The sequence below is a fragment of the Typopeltis vanoorti genome, chromosome 15 (assembly GCF_054136105.1).
Source record: "Typopeltis vanoorti isolate ZY-2024b chromosome 15, IOZ_Tvanoo_1.0, whole genome shotgun sequence".
Taxonomy (NCBI): Eukaryota; Metazoa; Arthropoda; class Arachnida; order Uropygi; family Thelyphonidae; genus Typopeltis; species Typopeltis vanoorti.
Genome location: NC_143563.1, coordinates 46,869,031 through 46,886,485, shown reverse-complemented (window position 1 = coordinate 46,886,485; position 17,455 = coordinate 46,869,031). Strand labels below are relative to the sequence as shown.

General features: G+C 36.2%; 1 protein-coding gene across 1 annotated transcript in view; it reads right to left on the bottom strand.

The window, feature by feature from the left end:
• The window catches only part of Prp6 (pre-mRNA processing factor 6), a 251,296-nt gene that overhangs the window by 208,926 nt on the left and 24,915 nt on the right, over positions 1-17,455 (bottom strand). The window contains exons 4-6 of the mRNA XM_090405026.1: positions 933-1,051; positions 557-635; positions 330-424 (exon numbers count right to left, since the gene is read on the bottom strand). Coding sequence (XP_090261152.1) covers positions 330-424; positions 557-635; positions 933-1,051 — 293 coding nt within the window. The remainder of the gene's footprint in view (positions 1-329; positions 425-556; positions 636-932; positions 1,052-17,455) is intronic.

The following is a 17,455-nucleotide window of genomic DNA, read 5'->3' as shown; positions in this document are numbered from 1 at the left end:
AAGTATATACTGCTTGCTTTAAAATATGAAACATATAATCAAGTTAGCATTTAAGTGAAGTCACTATTAGACAAAAAAGTATTTATCTGAAAACAAAGTCGAAGTTATCTGTTTTTACCAAGATTAATGATACTGCAATTTTTAACTTTCTAAGTTCACTAATAATCACATAATAATTCTATTGTAACTATAAAATAAAATGGATGATCATTGTGAACAGAGTGACTAGAATGCCTAGAATATATATTTATTTTAGAAATCACTCAAATAATAAATAACAGAAAGAAAAAGAAACCATTAGAATTATTTATTTAAAAAATATTACACACTTTTCTGCTCTTGGATTTCTCTGACGTTTGTTCCTGGCATCTCCTACTTCAGGTATACTTCTCCATTCGTCTTCAGATATAACAGCTAAATCCCTCTGAAAATATAAATGTAATATTTAGTTAATTTAGAAATAAATGAATGGATGAAAGAATAATTACCATGAATTATTCATAATAATAACACAAAAAATAGTTCTTATCCTCTTCTAAAAACTGATATACATTACCTTCAAGTCACTAAACTGCTGTTGTATTTTGGGCCTTTCTTGACGGTAACGTTCCAATTCTCTCTTTAATTTGGCTTCTCTAAAAATATTGTATGGGAAAACTAATTTAAAATATTAAAGAACTATCATAAATTTATAAACTTATTAAAAACAAAAATATACACGGTAATTAGGTTTCTCTGCATACATACATAATCATAACAGGTATATATGAGGATACAACAGAATTCTAGCACACATTTTACTTTCCACATAATCCAGAGCAACAAAATATTGTTAAATTGGAATTACTTCAAACAATTCCAGTTATATCATGATAAATGACACTGCAGAATTTGATAAAATTTACTTAATACAGGTAGCATAATTATATTACCTGTATTCTTTCCTTCTTTCATCCATTCGTTTATCTATTGCTTCATATATAGCATCTGCTTCTTCATCATCTTTATCATAAGGATCTTTGCTAAATAAGCTTCCACCATATCCTGCAAACTGTTAAAATATAATATTAATAACAGGAAAACAAAGCATTAGCTTTACTGTTTAATGTATATCTGCAATTTTTCCAAGATTTAAAATCAAACTGTCGATTGGCAGCAGCCACATACAGCCAAGTGGCATACAAAGTTGGAGGAAGGGAAAAAAAAGTTGCTGACAAGCAGTGACAGTGGTAGCCAGATAGCATGTCATGTCAATTCAATATATGATAACATGCATTTATACTTGACATATATATATGCAGTCAATTCTCAAGTCCTGACCAAAGCCTCACAGATATATATGCTATGCTGTGCTGAAAGAAATTCACTACAGTGAATTGTCCACTACAACAAATTATTCCTAAATGGAATGTAAAAGGTATTCAAGAAATATAATATTAGATATATAATATGAAATTGTCACCTTTGTAAGTGTTATTTAGAGAAGGCAAAAATCCTTAATTCCTGAAATGTAACTTCATGCGGTATACAACTAAAATAACATAACCAGGGATTCATTCTTGGTTTACTTTTTTTTTTTTTTTTGTAAACTAGAAACCAACATTTTATTGTTCAATTCCCCTATAGATTTAAACTACCATACTTAATTTTTATAAGGCAGTGCTAATTTCATCACTTCAGCTATGTTGGTTTTCATTTAAATAAGTACCGTTTTATTGTCATTTGCTAATTATTTCATGGTACTTTACACAAAATTAGCAATGAACTAAGTTTCGTTATAATATAATTATTTTTACTAGCATTTCATGAACCCCTCCCATCAATAGGTGCAATCTTTGATCAATTCTTTTGTTTCTAATCCAATTCTGAGATCCATATATTAACATTGATTGGACACTGAATGCTAATAACTCTATCCTTTCCTTTCAGTATAATACACTTTTTTTTAAAAATCTAATTAGAATTATTATTATCTGAGACCTCCAGGGAGTCAAGGACTCATCGATGAAGGCTATAAATCACCCAAACCAGCTGTCATACCTTCTCTTAAATTCATTCACACTACATGCACTCATTACCCCTAAAGGCAAACTATTCCACTCACTCACTGCTCTGTGAGAGAAAAACCTAGCTCTTACCCCTTTCTTGACTGCAAACAAACTTAACCATAGATGACCCAGTGTTCTCTACCCACCTTCCATATAAATTTGATTATATAATATCTGATAGCAGCCATTCAAAAGTTTATAGACCTCTATCATATCATCCCCTCTTTCTCCTGTTAACCAGAGTCTGTAATCCAAATACTGGCAATCTGTCTGCATAATCTAAATCTCATAATTCAGATATAACTTTGTAACTCTGTCTCTGCACCCTTTCTATAGCTTCTTTATCCCATTGGAACCTGGGAGACCAAATCTGCACACAATAATCCAGGTGTGTCTTATCAAGGCTTTATAAAGAGGCAAAATGACTTCTTTACATATCAAGCTTTGCTTCAACATCACAATTATCCTATGAGTTGTATTTGCAACTTTTGCTATGTGGCCTTTGAACTTCAAATTCCTACTTGCATTATGCCTAGCCTTATCTGTTTCTTGTAGCATAACCCTCCTAATATAATATTCTGCTGGAAATTTCATTTATAGTCATTTTTGCTTGGCAAAATTTCCAGTTTTTTCAAATTATTTTGTAAGTGCTGAATATCAATAGCATTCCTGATTGCCCTACCTATCTTTGCATCATTGGCAAACAATTGCACATCTTCTGTTAGACCCTTCCTAATGTCATAAAGGATAGATTGAGCAACAAAGGACTGAACCCTGAGGTACACCACTGGTCACCTTAAATCTGGCAGATTCACACCCACCATACAGAAAAATATATCAAAAAGTGGTATATCATTCTGTATACCACTTTTTGATATCTGTCTATCGACCATCAACTGATCCAAGTCAAGAGTTTATATTCCAATTCTGATATTCTCCAGTTTATGTAACAGTTTTTTGTTATCAAATGCCTTAGCAAAATCCAATATTACCATAGTGTATCCATTCCCTTTATCCAACTTGGCCATAACATTGTTATAAAATATGAGCAAATTGTTAAAACATGACCTTCCTTTAGTATACCCATGCTACTCATTGCAGAGTATATATAGATCATTTGTCTGTATGCGAGGTCTTACCAACTTCTTTAAAATATTTGCTACCACACCAGAGATACTGACAGGTCAATAGTTACACACATCAGTTTTTTGCACCATCCTTGTGCAATGGAACTATCATACATTTCTGTGGTATCATTCCTGAGCTGAGACTTAGGTTACACAAACATATGAAAGGCAGAGCCACTTTGGCTGAGCATTCCTTTAGCAAACTTGCTAATATCCTATCTGTCCCTATTGACAATTTCTTATCCAAGTTATGCAACAGCTCTTCAACCTCATTTTCATGCATCTCTAACTCTTCGTCCAATATAGCAGTAGCACTGTGCTCTATGTTGCATACACCTGGTTGATATATCTTAGCAAACTGAGCCCTCATTGATTGAACAATCTCATTAGCTTCTGGCACTTGAGTACCATCTGCATTCAATAAAGTTATTCTTTCACATTCATTCTTTCTTTTGCTTGTGGCATAATGATAAAATTCTTTTTGAATTGCCTTTAAGCTTGTATAGTCAATTTCTTTTCATATCCAATTTAGCATTCTGCACAATACTCATTACTTTTTTTTGGCCTGAACTTTATATATTTTATAACTCCTCTCACTCTTATTCTCATGATATTCTTTCCAATCATCTTCTTCTCATGGATCTCTTGCTTAATAAGGTTGCACATCCATTTCACTCCCAACTATTTATTCTTGGAACACTAGGGATACATTCAGATACTGCCTCATTTAAACCCTTTTTCAAAGATTCCCATTCAGTAACTGATACCATGGGACCAAAGATAGCATCCTCCTAAGTTGATCATAATTTCCAGCTTTGAAGCTCAGGATGTAACCTTCTAATGGGAACATCAATATAATTAGATACTTCCCAAGAAAGCACAGCATGATCACTGTCACCAAGTGGTGGTAAAATAGTCATATTATTAACAGAGACCCCTTCTGATGCTATGAACAAATCTAACACTCTTTGACCTAGAGTTCCTTCACATGCTGCTTGAGAAAGTTGTCTTCCAACAATTCAATAAATTCCTCTTCATGCTTATAAGATTTACACTCAATCCCAGTTACCATATCTGATTCTGATAGCCAGGTTTCACTAATGCCAACAATCTTAGGCCATATCGTATTCAATAAAGCAATGAACTCAATCCCTTTGTTTCTGATGCTCCTGGCATTTGTGCATAGACATAGCAAATTACCACCTAGCCTATTCTTATAATTAGATATGCAATCTATTTGGCCTTGTAGAACTTTCTTTTTTCCCTCCCCAGACATACTCAAAAGGTCCGAACCCAAGGCATATATTTCCATCCCTTTGCCAGATACATAACCCTGTTCAAATTAAATTGTGAACACTTTTTATTTTAAATAGGGATGTGCCAAACCAGAATTTAGCTGAATACTGAATATTCAGTTTGTTTATGAAATTTAATTAAGAATATTTAAAATTTAATTCATTATGCTTTGGTTAATATTCGGTACATACTTTTGGCCAAATTTCAGATTGCTATATGAGATTCCAAACTCTCTGGCAATATCAGTAATTCTGCAGTCTTCCTCAAACTTTCCAATAATTCTTCCCCATGTGAAATCATCTAAATGATGTCTTTGAGACATTACAGCTATCCAAGTTTGCAACTTTATTCCTTCACAAAAAAGCTTCCTTCAAACACAATTCGCTTAGGGCAACCTTTTGCCTTTTATTCTGTTGAATGCTACCATGTGATTGCTTTGAGAGCAATTTGAAAGCACATCAGCGTTTTTCTAAAAATAGTCAATTATACAAATTGCCACAAGCTGCTTTGTTCTGAATTTGTGGTTGTAATCTTCATTAAGTTTTGGACAACAGTGTATGCTTAAAAACATGGAAAGTTTCTTAAGTAGAGCAAGCTAAGGCAACTATGATACCGAAAATAATATTCTCATAAGATGTCTCACTCTCATCTTTATTCAAACCGTTCCAAGTTTCTACGTGCGCATGCATGCATGTGCACGCGCTCAGCTATGAAATAAGCTTGCATCTTTAATATCTCCTATTTCTGATTAATTTACATTGCAAATGAAGATTTTAGGCTTTGTATAAAGATAACATTTTTCTCTTCACTGAATGTTAAAATATTAAAATATAGAGCCAAATGGCTCTAAATTGGCATAAATGAGATATTGAAATAGAGGATATTATGGATCAACCCACATTTTATAGCCAAATCTAGAAAGAAACTTAAAAAGTTCTGAAAACAACCTAACTTTATAAGCTCTCTAGTAAGTTTTTGAAACTTAGAAATCTAGAAAGAAATAAGTTTTTTTCCACATTTCTATATAAAATATGAATGGATCTATGATATTCTCTGAAAGATATCTTACTTAGGACAAATTTAAGTCTCTCAGCTCTAAAGTTTAATATTTTATCATGAACCCACCAAGAGATCACTTATAATAAATTTAACTTTGACGTACACATACTGGTAACTGAATTAGAAACTTTGATTTAATACCATGATGGTATTAAATTAGCCTTTAGCCTGAATTACAGCACATATGCAGTTTGGCATGATTCCACAAGGTGTTGGATTGCATCTATGTCTACAACACACCAGGTGTTCACCAGACAGTCCTTTAACTGGCTAAGATTTGACAGAAAGAGGACTTTGCTCTGGATCTCTTTTTCTAGCATGTCCCATACATTCTCAATGAATTCAGTTCTGGGCTTTGTGGTGGCCAGGGAAGATGGTGGAAGTCATTGTCATGCTTGTTACACCATGCTGAACAATTCATGCAAAATGGATATTAGCATTGTTTTTCATGAAAACAATCATCACCTGCTAGATAAAAAGTCAATATTGCAGGATGGACTTGATCAGCAACAATGTCCAGATATTCCTTGGAGGATACCTAACCTTTCAGCAATATCAGGGGATCCATTCCATACCAACACAACATGACCCACACCATGACCCCCCCCACTCACAGAACCTTGAGTTGTGTTTACAAGGCAAGCTGCTTTCACTGCTTCATAAGGCTGCTGCCAAACTCTCTGCTTACTGTCAGTAGAGAATAAGGTGTACCATGACTTGTCGGACCACAACTTTTTTTCAGTCTTCCAGTGTCTAGTAACGGTTTGTGACAGCACTGTAGATGAACTTTCCAGTTCTTTGCAGAGATCAGTGGTTTTCATACAGGCTTGTGACTACCAATACTGATCCTCTTCAATTAAATAAATTAAACATGCCAAAAAATTAGATGCTTAGCTTATTTGTATCCAAGTATAAGCAAACAAAGTTTATGCATGAAGTATTTTCACAACTGAGCTACTTGTACAAAGAGGGCTAATGAATTCATCAATTGCTATAGTATCCTATAATGTAAAGCACGTCTCCTACCTTTCAGAAGTGCATAATGCTAAACATTATGGGACGGGCCATTAAATAGAATATATACTTCATGCACAAATTTTGTTTGTGCATGAAGTATCCTTTATCCAAGTACTTGGATAAAGGATTAAACCATGAATATAATTTCTTTGCATCTTTAATTTATAGCCTAACTAAGTGCAAACGCTTTTGACGCTCTAGAAAAAGCAACTGACACAATGAAATAGGAAAAGTTGATCCTTGTTGGGGATCTAAATAGCAGAGTAGGAAATGATTGCGAGACATACAAAAATATTTTGGGAAAATTTGGAGAAAAGAGCAAAGCTAATAATAATGGCAAATATCTGTGAAATTTCTGCTCAGGACATGGACTGGTTATTACTGTTCCAACATAAAAATGTGCACAAATTCACATGGAGAGAAGAGGCTAGGAATAAGAAAAGTCTCATTGACTATGTTATTGTTGATAGTGATGTCTTCTCCCTGGTGCAGGACACCAGAGTGTACAGAGGATTTGAAATTGGAAGTGATCACTATTTAGTCTTGAGCAGGATAAAATTGAATTTCATATTGAAAAGAATAACATGTAAGAAAGTTTTAAAGCAAATAAAAGTTGAGCAGCTCTCAGATGTGAACTGTAGACTAAAATACAGAAAGATTATTGAAAAGAAAATGAAAGAGTTTGAGAACAGGAATCAAACCTTGGAGATTCAGTGGGAAACTCTGAAGAAAACATTGATTGATTCTGCCAGAGAGGCATGTGGTAAGGTTGTGTGCAAGGATAAAAAAATCAGAACTCCCTGGTGGACACAGGAAGTTAAAGAGGCAGTGAAGGAAAAGAAGAAAGCATATCAAAAGTTCCTGGCAAATAAGTCAGCTTTTACTCTTACAGAATACAGAGACAAATGTAAAAAAAAGTGTGTAAAACTAGCTAAACAAAAGTCATGGGAGGACTTTGGCAAGAATATAGAAAATAAATATCAAGAACGTGGCAAAATATTCTGGAAGTTGTTGAAGAAGCTTAGGAATGGAGGAAAGAGTGCTGTAAAAGGAGTTAGAGATGATAAAGGTGACATGAAAACGGGAGAAAAAGATATCCTTGAAGTATGGAGTAATTACTTTGAAAAACTGCTAAATGAAACAAGCAGTGATGACAGCACAGTGATAAAAAACACTGACCAGGCATGCAGTCAGGAATACATATCCATACTTGAAGTAGAAAAAGCCATCAAAGGCTTGAAATGTGGAAAGGCAGCAGGAGTAGATGATATTCGACCAGAAATGCTGAAGTATGGTGGTATAAAGTCTTACAGTGGCTGCACTGCATAGTTCAGAAAGCCTGGACAGAGGGACGAATTCCCGATGATTGGAGCAGAGCTCTCATAGTACCCATATATAAAAAGGGAAATAAAACAGCATGTGAGAATTACAGAGGTATTTCCCTACTGAGTGTTCCTGGCAAGATCTATGCCAGTATACTTGAGAAACGGTTGAGAAGAATTGTGGAAGAAAAGCTTGGTGAAGAACAAGCTGGATTCAGGCCAAATAGAGGCTGTCAGGATCAGATCTTCACTTTACGACAAATAGTCGAGAAAGCATGGGAATATAACAAAGATCTGTATTTAAGTTTTGTCGATTTGGAAAAGGCATATGACAAGGTGCCAGGAGAGAAGCTATTCAATACGCTGCAGTTATATGGAGTCAATGGGGCATTATGTCAAGCAATACTTAGTCTTTATTTGAGTTGTAAGTCAGCAGTTAGAAATGAAGGAAGTACAGGAAGATGGTTTAATGTTAAATCTGGTGTGAGACAAGGATGTACATTATCCCCTCTGTTATTCATTATCTATATGGATTACATTATGAAGGAAAGTGGTATTAAACCTGATATCAAAATTGGAGATGTCAATGTCAGCTCTTTGCTTTATGCGGATGATGTTATACTTCTAAATAAATCCGCTACAAGTCTGCAAGATTCTCTGACTAAATTGAATAGCTGTTGTAATAGATATGGTATGAAGGTCAGCAATAAAAAGACAAAGACAATGAAAATAGGCAGAATCATTGAAAATGTCAACTGTGTTGTGAATGGAGAACCTGTGGAACAAGTAAAACATTTCAGCTACTTAGGCACAATTTTTACTGAAGATGGTAAATTAAATATAGAAATAGACAACAGAATCAGCAAAGCTGGTATGGTGGGAAGTCAATTGAATAAATTCATATGGAATAAGAGAGAAATTAGTCGGAACACTAAATTAGCTGTATACAAGACAGTGTTCAAACCAGTTTTAACTTATGGATCTGAGAGCTGGGTCAGAAGTAAAACACTTGACCAAAGACTAGAGACCGCAGATATGAGAGTCCTGCGAAAGATTAGAAGCGTGAACAGATGGCATCAATGGCAATATCATATTAAAAATGAGGATATTAGGAAAGAACTTGACATTGTCAGCATCCAGGAATGCATTAGCAGAGCTAATCTCAGGTGGTATGGTCACTTAAATAGAATGGGAGAGGAAAGATTAGCAAAACAAGTGTTCTCTGCCAGGTTGGCAGGAAAACGACCCAGAAGAAGACCAAGATATAGGTGGATTGATACGGTACAAAGTGCCTTAGACGATAGAAATATAAGATCTGATAATGTTGGAGTCTTGACAAGTAACAGACTGATTTGGAGGAAACTTGTAGATAGGAAGTTAGTAATGATGTAATTTTTTCATGTAGTACTGTCATATCCTGTACACCCTTTGAGGGTACATAGCAGGAATTTGATGATGATGATGATGCTGAACTAAGTGCAAAAACTTTCAAACACTTATCTTTGATCCAGAGTATTTTAATAATAAGGTGATACACCTTTCTCTTCTTGTATATGAGAAATATATGATTTCTGCATTACTTCAGTCTTGCTATCTCTTCTGAGTCTGGCTCCACCAATGGTAGCTTCCTTCCTGGGGGAGTACAGAGGTTCTGTTCAGTGGCTGGTTTTTGCTTGTCACTGGGTGGAGCCACCTCCGAGTTTCTTGTTCTGGAGTGATGATGCAGCTTGGGAGTGATGAGTTTAGTAGTGATCCTTTAGGGTAAGTAAGTACTACTCAGTAAGATTTAGAGTGAGCTTCTAAATCACTGAGAGAGCTATCCCTGCACTTTAACATACTAAAATAAAGGTTGAAACCATTTATTATACTCAATATACAAGTAGCCCAGTCATGAAGATAGTTCATGACTGGACTACTTTGTTTGCTTCACTTGGATAAAGTGAAGTGGGAAAAGCTTTCATCCTCTTCAATTCCTTGTGCATAGTTTGGTGAGATATGGGTTGTGAACAGCCTTTATTAAATGCTTGTCAATTGCTGCACACAGGAAATTCTGTTTGTCTGAATAAGAAATTCTGTCCTAATACAGTCTGTCAGGAAAGAATATCTCTTTCCTGACAGACTGTATTAGGACAACAGTTAGGCCTCACAGACAATTAATGCGAGTTATTTTTCCTTGATTAAACACTCACAATATCTCACTTTCTGAGAAACCAGGTAGCTCTGTTGTTTTCAAACTCATGGCTCCAGCCAGATGGGCACCCATAATAAACCCTATATTGACGATCCTTTGTTTTTCCAATTGTGATCAACACTATTGATGATTATTTACCAGCATCATTTTAAATTGTTGCCCAGAATATGTGGTGACACACATGACCAAGTATTTTGCACATATGCTGCATAAGTAATGTTTACATATATCTGCATAAAGGATTTTAATTCAGTGACTGGTATGTGTAGATTAGTTGAATGAATTTTTGTCTTCATTTGAAGCCTGATCTGGAATCAACAATTCAAAACCACTATCAAGTAGGTTGTAATCAATACATCGATAAAACGTGAATATACAGTTTCCAGGGCAGAGTTTGCATGTATAAATACTGCAAGCCAAGGCTCTCATAAGTTCTGTGCTAAATTTTTGAAACGTTTCTTTCTAGATTTGACTATAAACTATTACTGGATCCACAATATCCTCTATTTCAATATAATAAAACTATTATTTAATTTCGTAGAGAACACTGTATTTAAAAACCATTTACAGTATGAAAATCAGGAAAATGTTGCACTCATTTCTTCAAATAATAAAAACGATTAATAGAACTTACCTTAAATTGTGAAATACAGAGAATAGTTAAGGATTTAATAATCAAAATGAATTTGCAATAAATTATGATGTAGGAAAAAGGAATTTTTTAGCATTTTCAGAGTAGCATACTTCTGGTATCTTCATCTTTTGATGAATACAAAGGCAGCTGGAGTCAAAAGAAATTTTCTTAAAAATTGTACTGTGGAATAAGTTTAAGCCTGGAAAGCATCTTCTTTTTGAATATGACCTGTTATTAAATGCAATGATTTCAACTATAATATAATGCAAAGATTTTTCCTATTTGTCCATCTACATTTTATTTTTTAGGTTATTCGATTTGATTAATTTAAAGAAATTAATAATAAATTAATTAATAATTAATTAATTAATAATAAATTAATTTATTATTATTTTCTGTTGATCTTGTGGTTTGATCTTGTAGTTCAGATTCATTGTTTTGCTTTACAAATTTATTGCTATATTTGAGTTTTTACATGATTTATCAGAGATGAATATTCCTTTTTTTTTTTTTTTTTTTTTTTTTTTCTGTATTACCCAGATATTGTGTTTGCATATTGTGAATTTTGAATCTGCATATAAATCATAAAATTTCCAAATACTGTTTTTATTTTTCATGGCTAAAACTGTATTCTTTTTCAATATTTTAAGATAAATGTTAATACTTCATAATACAGGACTATTAAATTATTTAAGGAATTTACAACGTATACTGGAATATTAATTAAAAGACAATTTAATAAATACTTCCTATATTTCGGCAATGTCACATTGCCATCTTCATGGGAACATACAAATATGGCACGTGCATGCAGGCACTAGCAAATGAGGCAGAAGATAACAAACTACTTTATTATTATTATTATTCAGGCCTCCAAGGAGTCAAAAGACTCATCGAGGGAGGTCCTTCCTAAGACAAAGTCTGTCAAGACTCATCGAGGGGAGGTCCCCGCCTAAGAAACACAAAGTCTATCATACCACTCCTTAAACTCATTGACCGATCTCGCTCTCACCACTCTATCAGGCAATGCATTCCATAGTTCAACCACCCTCCATACAAAGAAACCACTCCTCACTCTCTTGCTCACAGTTTCCTTTCGTAACTTCCAGGGATGGCCTCTTGTCATCACTCCCTCCCGCTGTTCAACCAAGCGAAAGAACTCCTCAGTGTCAACCCTGTAACCACCTCTCAACAGTTTAAAAGTCTCGATCATATCACCTCTACTTCTTCTATCCACCAAACTCTGCAGTCCACATTCTCTCAGCCGATCCTCATAACTATCCTTGTACAGTCCTGAAACCATCTTTGTCATCCGTCTTTGTATCCTTTCCACAGTTAATTTATCCCCTTCAAATCCTGGGGACCAAATCTGAGAACAATAGTCCAAGTGTGGTCTGATCAGAGACTTATACAACGGAATGATAACCCTCTTATCTCTGCAGGTCAGTGTCCTTTTCATAATAGCAGCAATCCTCTGTGTTACCTTCACCACCTTTGCAATATGTCCCCTAAACTTCAGGTTTCTATCAATCATCAATCCCAGATCTCTTGTCTCCCCTACTTCCTCCAGTATAACTCCTCCCATAGAGTATGCAGCATCCCATCAATGTTTCCCAAACCTCAAGACCTTACATTTTGCTGCATTAAACTGACACCCCCATTCATTTGCCCATCTATCTAGCTTATTTAAATCCTCTTGCAGGGCTGCCACATCTGCACTATTACTAATAATCCTTCCCAGCTTCGTATCATCCGCAAACAACTGAATATCCCCCTGCAATCCACTGGCTATGTCATTGATATAAAGGTTAAACAATATAGGTCCTAGTACTGAGCCCTGTGGGACCCCACTTGTAACCCTCTGCCTCCTGGAAACTGCTCCACCATACACAACTCTCTGATACCTATCAGACAGCCAATCCTGAATCCATTTGACAATCTGACATCCAGACCCATGTGCTGCAACTTAAATATCAGCTTATCATGTGGCACCTTGTCAAATGCCTTCACCAAGTCTAAGAAAACTGCAGTATATGCCTTTCCCCTCATCTAATGTTCTTGTAACTTTATTATAAAAGGCTAGCATATTGCTAAAACAAGAGCGTCCTTTCACAAATCCATGTTGATTCTCACAGATAACATTACCCTCATCTGCCCAATGCTGTATACGGTCCCTCACTACTTTCTCCAAGATCTTAACAACTACTGATGACACACAGACTGGCCTATAATTAGACACTTCCAGTCTGTTACCACCCTTATGCAATGGCACTATCTTACCTTCCTTCCATTCCCTGGGCACCTTTGCCAAAGCCAGACTTTCATTGAAAAGCCACGTTAAACGCACTGTCAATTCCCTAGCACATTCTCTCAAAACTTGTGGTGAAATACCATCCAGTCCCACAGCTTTACTGACATCCAGAGTACTCAGTATCTGAAACACACTCTCCTCCTGTACCTCCAGACCTCGAACCAGTCCTATCCGTCTAGCATTAAAACTGACTCCTCTAGGATGAAATACTCCAATAAAGTGTTCATTGAACAATTCCACTATGTCCTCTGCATCAGTCACTATATTCTCATTTTTATCCCACAATATCATTCTTCCACAGTCATTTCTCCTCCTACTGGCCACATAGCTAAAAAATTCCCTAGGATTTTCTTTGGATCTTAGGGCCAATCTCCTCTCATATTCCAGTTTCGCTTTCCTTACCACACTAGTCACTCTTCTGGCCTGTGTCTTATATTCCTCATGCATCCCTTCACCTGCATTAAACTGACATCCCCATTCATTTGCCCATCTATCTAGCTTATTTAAATCCTCTTGCAGGGCTGCCACATCTGCACTATTACTAATAATCCTCCCCAGCTTCGTATCATCCGCAAACAACTGAATATCCTGAATATCTCCTTATATCTCTTCCATAGCCTCTTTTTCGCATGCAATTCCTGTTTAATATTGTTTGTCATCCACTTTACTCCAAATTGCATCCTCTTCTTCACTCGTGGTATACAATTTACCATTGCTGATAACAAATATTCTTTCACAATTTTCCACGCACTAGTGATATCCCGGCCTTCCAATTCCTCCCTCCATGAAACTTCTCGAAGTTGACGTCTAAGATTATTATCACCTGCCTTATAATTCCACATAAGTTCCCATCTCTTTGATACTCCTGCATGTCTATTCATTTTCCAAGTCAACACCATATGGTCACTCTCTCCAACTGGTGGGAGAGACATCAACTCAGTTATTATCAACTCTTCTGATGCTATAACCAAATCCAAAACTTTTGAACCTCTCGTTTCCTCTGTTACATGTTGCCTAAGATATTTGTCCATCAAGAATTCTAGAAATTCCATTCCCCTATTGCTACATGCATCTTCCTCTCTCCAATTTATACTACTGAAGTTAAAATCTCCCATAACAATCATTCTTGCCAAACTTAGCTGTCTAAACATCTCCTGGTCCCCATCCTCTGTGCTCCTGGGTCTGTAGCAACACCCCACTAAATATCCTGTCTTGCCTACCTCTACCTCACACCATATGCTCTCAAAATCATTTGTCTCACTTCCTTCCAAATTCTCCACTCTTAGAGGACATAGGTCATCACTTATCATAAGCAGTACCCCACCACCACGCTTTCCCCTCCTATCCTGATGAAAAATGCTATACCCAGCGACTTCTATTCCTGTTGTTATATCCCCTTCTGTCAACCACGTCTCAGTGATCGCAATAATTTTTGGCCAGGCTGATGCTATCTGCACCATCAATTCCTCTCCCTTATTCCGGATACTCCTGGCATTAGTATAAAGCATATAAATGCCATTGTTTCTATACCCAGCATTATCCCTTCTAGACTCCACTGGGCTCAGTGTTACCTGACATTGTCTCCCTTCTCCCAAGTATCCATTCCCACAAGAGGCCACCCCTGCTATCATCCTCCCTGGGACACACTGACTCGTTCAGAACAGCAATCTCTCCAGATGCCTACGTCCTTCCTCATTCAAATGTAAACGGTCTCTCGCATACAATTCCTCTCTTTCCTCAAACGCACTCCAAGCATCCACATATACCAGTCCTCTCTTGTCACACATTCTCGCTATTATGCCATTCAATATCACCGCTCTTCTGCTCAGCTCATCATTATCATACCTAGGCAACACGCACACTATTTTTCCTCTCTCTGTCTTCTTCCATACAGTCTCAAGCAAAAATCTCATATCTCTCGCTGCCCGACTTACATTACCACTCAAGCCATTCGTTCCTACCATCACAATCATCTCATCCACCCTTTCACCTCTCTTAATTGCCATAGCCACCCTTTCTATTGTTCCTCCTGGCAAACACTCCTCACACATCCTATCTTGAACACCACGGATCATTGAGTCGCCATACATTATACCTCTTATCATTCCCTCGCTCCTATTGTTTCCATTCTCTCCTCTTCTTTCATTCCCATACCTCTCTCTTCTACTGTTTCCATTCTCTCCTCTTCTAGCATTCCCATACATCTCTCTCATTCCCTCTCTCCTACTGTTTCCATTTTCTTCACTTCTAGCACTTACATATCCCTCTCTCATTTTGTCTCTCCTACTACTGTTTCCATCCTCTCGTCTTCTAGCATTCCCATACCTCTCTCTCATTCCATCTCTCCTACCGTTTCCATTCTCTCCTCTTCTAGCACTTCCATATCTCTCTCTCATTCCGTCTCTCCTACTGTTTCCATTCTCTCATCTGCTAGCATTCCCATACCTCTCTCTCATTCCCTCTCTTCTACTGTTTCCATTCTCTCCTCTTCTAGCACCCCCATACCTCTCACTCATACTCCCTAAATTCTCTCTCTCTCCTACTCTGATTCGCCTTGCATTTATCTCTTCCATTCTCCTAATCTTATCTTTCATACTTCTGCTCTCATTCACAAGACATTCCACCTCCTCTTTCAACTCATCTATCTCCCTCTGCAGGTCAGTCACTCTTAATCTATATTCACTTTTGTTCCTAAAGTCCTAATGGTGCCCCCCAAGTGGGCTATATTGAGTTGTCTTGGCCGTTGGGCTGATGTTCTCATGATGTAAGTCTCCCAAATTTGGGGAAGTCTCATGCACCCAAATTTGTTGAGGTTTGGAACGTTTTTTTAGAGCTGAGGCTGATTCTATGAATAATCTTTCATACTTGAACTTGCTGTGGTGTATTACTTTGGCTTTCTTCCAACGTATTCTGTGGCGGGTATCTACATTGGATTATATTATCCCCTCTGTTATTCATTATCTATATGGATCGAATTATGAAGGAAAGCAGTATTAAACCTGATATCAAAATTGGAGACATTAATCTCAGCTCTTTATGCAGATGATGTCATACTTTTAAATAAATCCAGTACAAGTCTGCCAGATTCCCTGACTAAATTGAATAACTGCTGTAATAAATTTGGCATGAAAATCACCAATAACAAGACAAAGACAAATATCAACTGCATCGTGAATGGAGAACCTATAAATAAGTAAAACGTTTCAGCTACTTAGGCACAATTTTTACTGAAGATGGTAAATTAAATATGGAAATAGAGAACAGAATCAACAAAGCCGATATGGTGGGGAGTCAACTGAATAAATTTATATGGAATAAGAGAGAAATTAATTAAAAAAAAAAAAAAACCACTAAATTAGCTGTACACAAGACAGTGTTCAAACCAATTTTAACTTATGGATCTGAGAGCTGGGTTAGAAATAAAACACTTGACCAAAGACTAGAGACCACAGATATGAGAGTCTCGAGAAAGATTAGGGATGTGAACAGATGGCATCAATAGAATATCTTATTAAAAATGAGGGTATTAGGAAAGAACTTGATATGGTCACTTAAATAGAATGAGAGAGGGAATATTAGCAAAAACAAGTGTTCTCTGCCAAGTTGGCAGAAAAAATACCATTGATGCCATCTGTTCACACTCCTAATCTTTCTCGGGACTCTCATATCTGTGGTCTCTAGTCTTTAGTCAAGTTTTTATTTCTAACCCAGCTCTCAGGCCTATAAGTTAAAACTGGTTTGAAAACTGTCTTGTGTATAGCTAATTTAGTGTTTTGACAAATTTCTCTCTTATTCCATATAAATTTATTCAGTTGACTTCCTACAATACCGGCTTTGCTGATTTTGTTCTGTATTGAAGTACAGATTGATTTGGAGGAAAATCCATTGTTGATTGGAAGTTAATAATGATGTAAGTTCTTCATGTAATGCTGTCATAATATCCTGATGTGTACCCTCATGTACACCCAATGAAGGTACACGGCAGGAATTTGATGAAATAAAACCACCAAACAAAGTATCTGAAGCAAAAAACAAAGCCTTTATATGTGGTTGAGCAAGATAAATAAACGATTTTCCCAATTAGTTACGTTTTTATGATATGTTAAGAAGAATTTTTTTGCTACAGTGCCAAATCTTTTACTGAATACCAAATCTTTTTACTGATTTGGCTGAAGCTGAATAATTGAAAAGGGTGCTGAATCAGCCAAATACTGAAACAAAACCAAATATTTATTGCATCCCTAATTTTAAGTCAAGCACTTTGTATCCAGGCCAGTGTGAAGCTTTGCTGGAACATGACATTAGTAATGACTAGCTGTAATTAAAAATCAGAAACCCAGAAGTTACTTGCATTGCAATTCTTCTGCTTTTTTGTTCCCAAATTTCGAAACATTTCAAAAATTCACTTGTACTCTGCAATTTAGTTTTCCAAAAACCAATTAAATGAAAA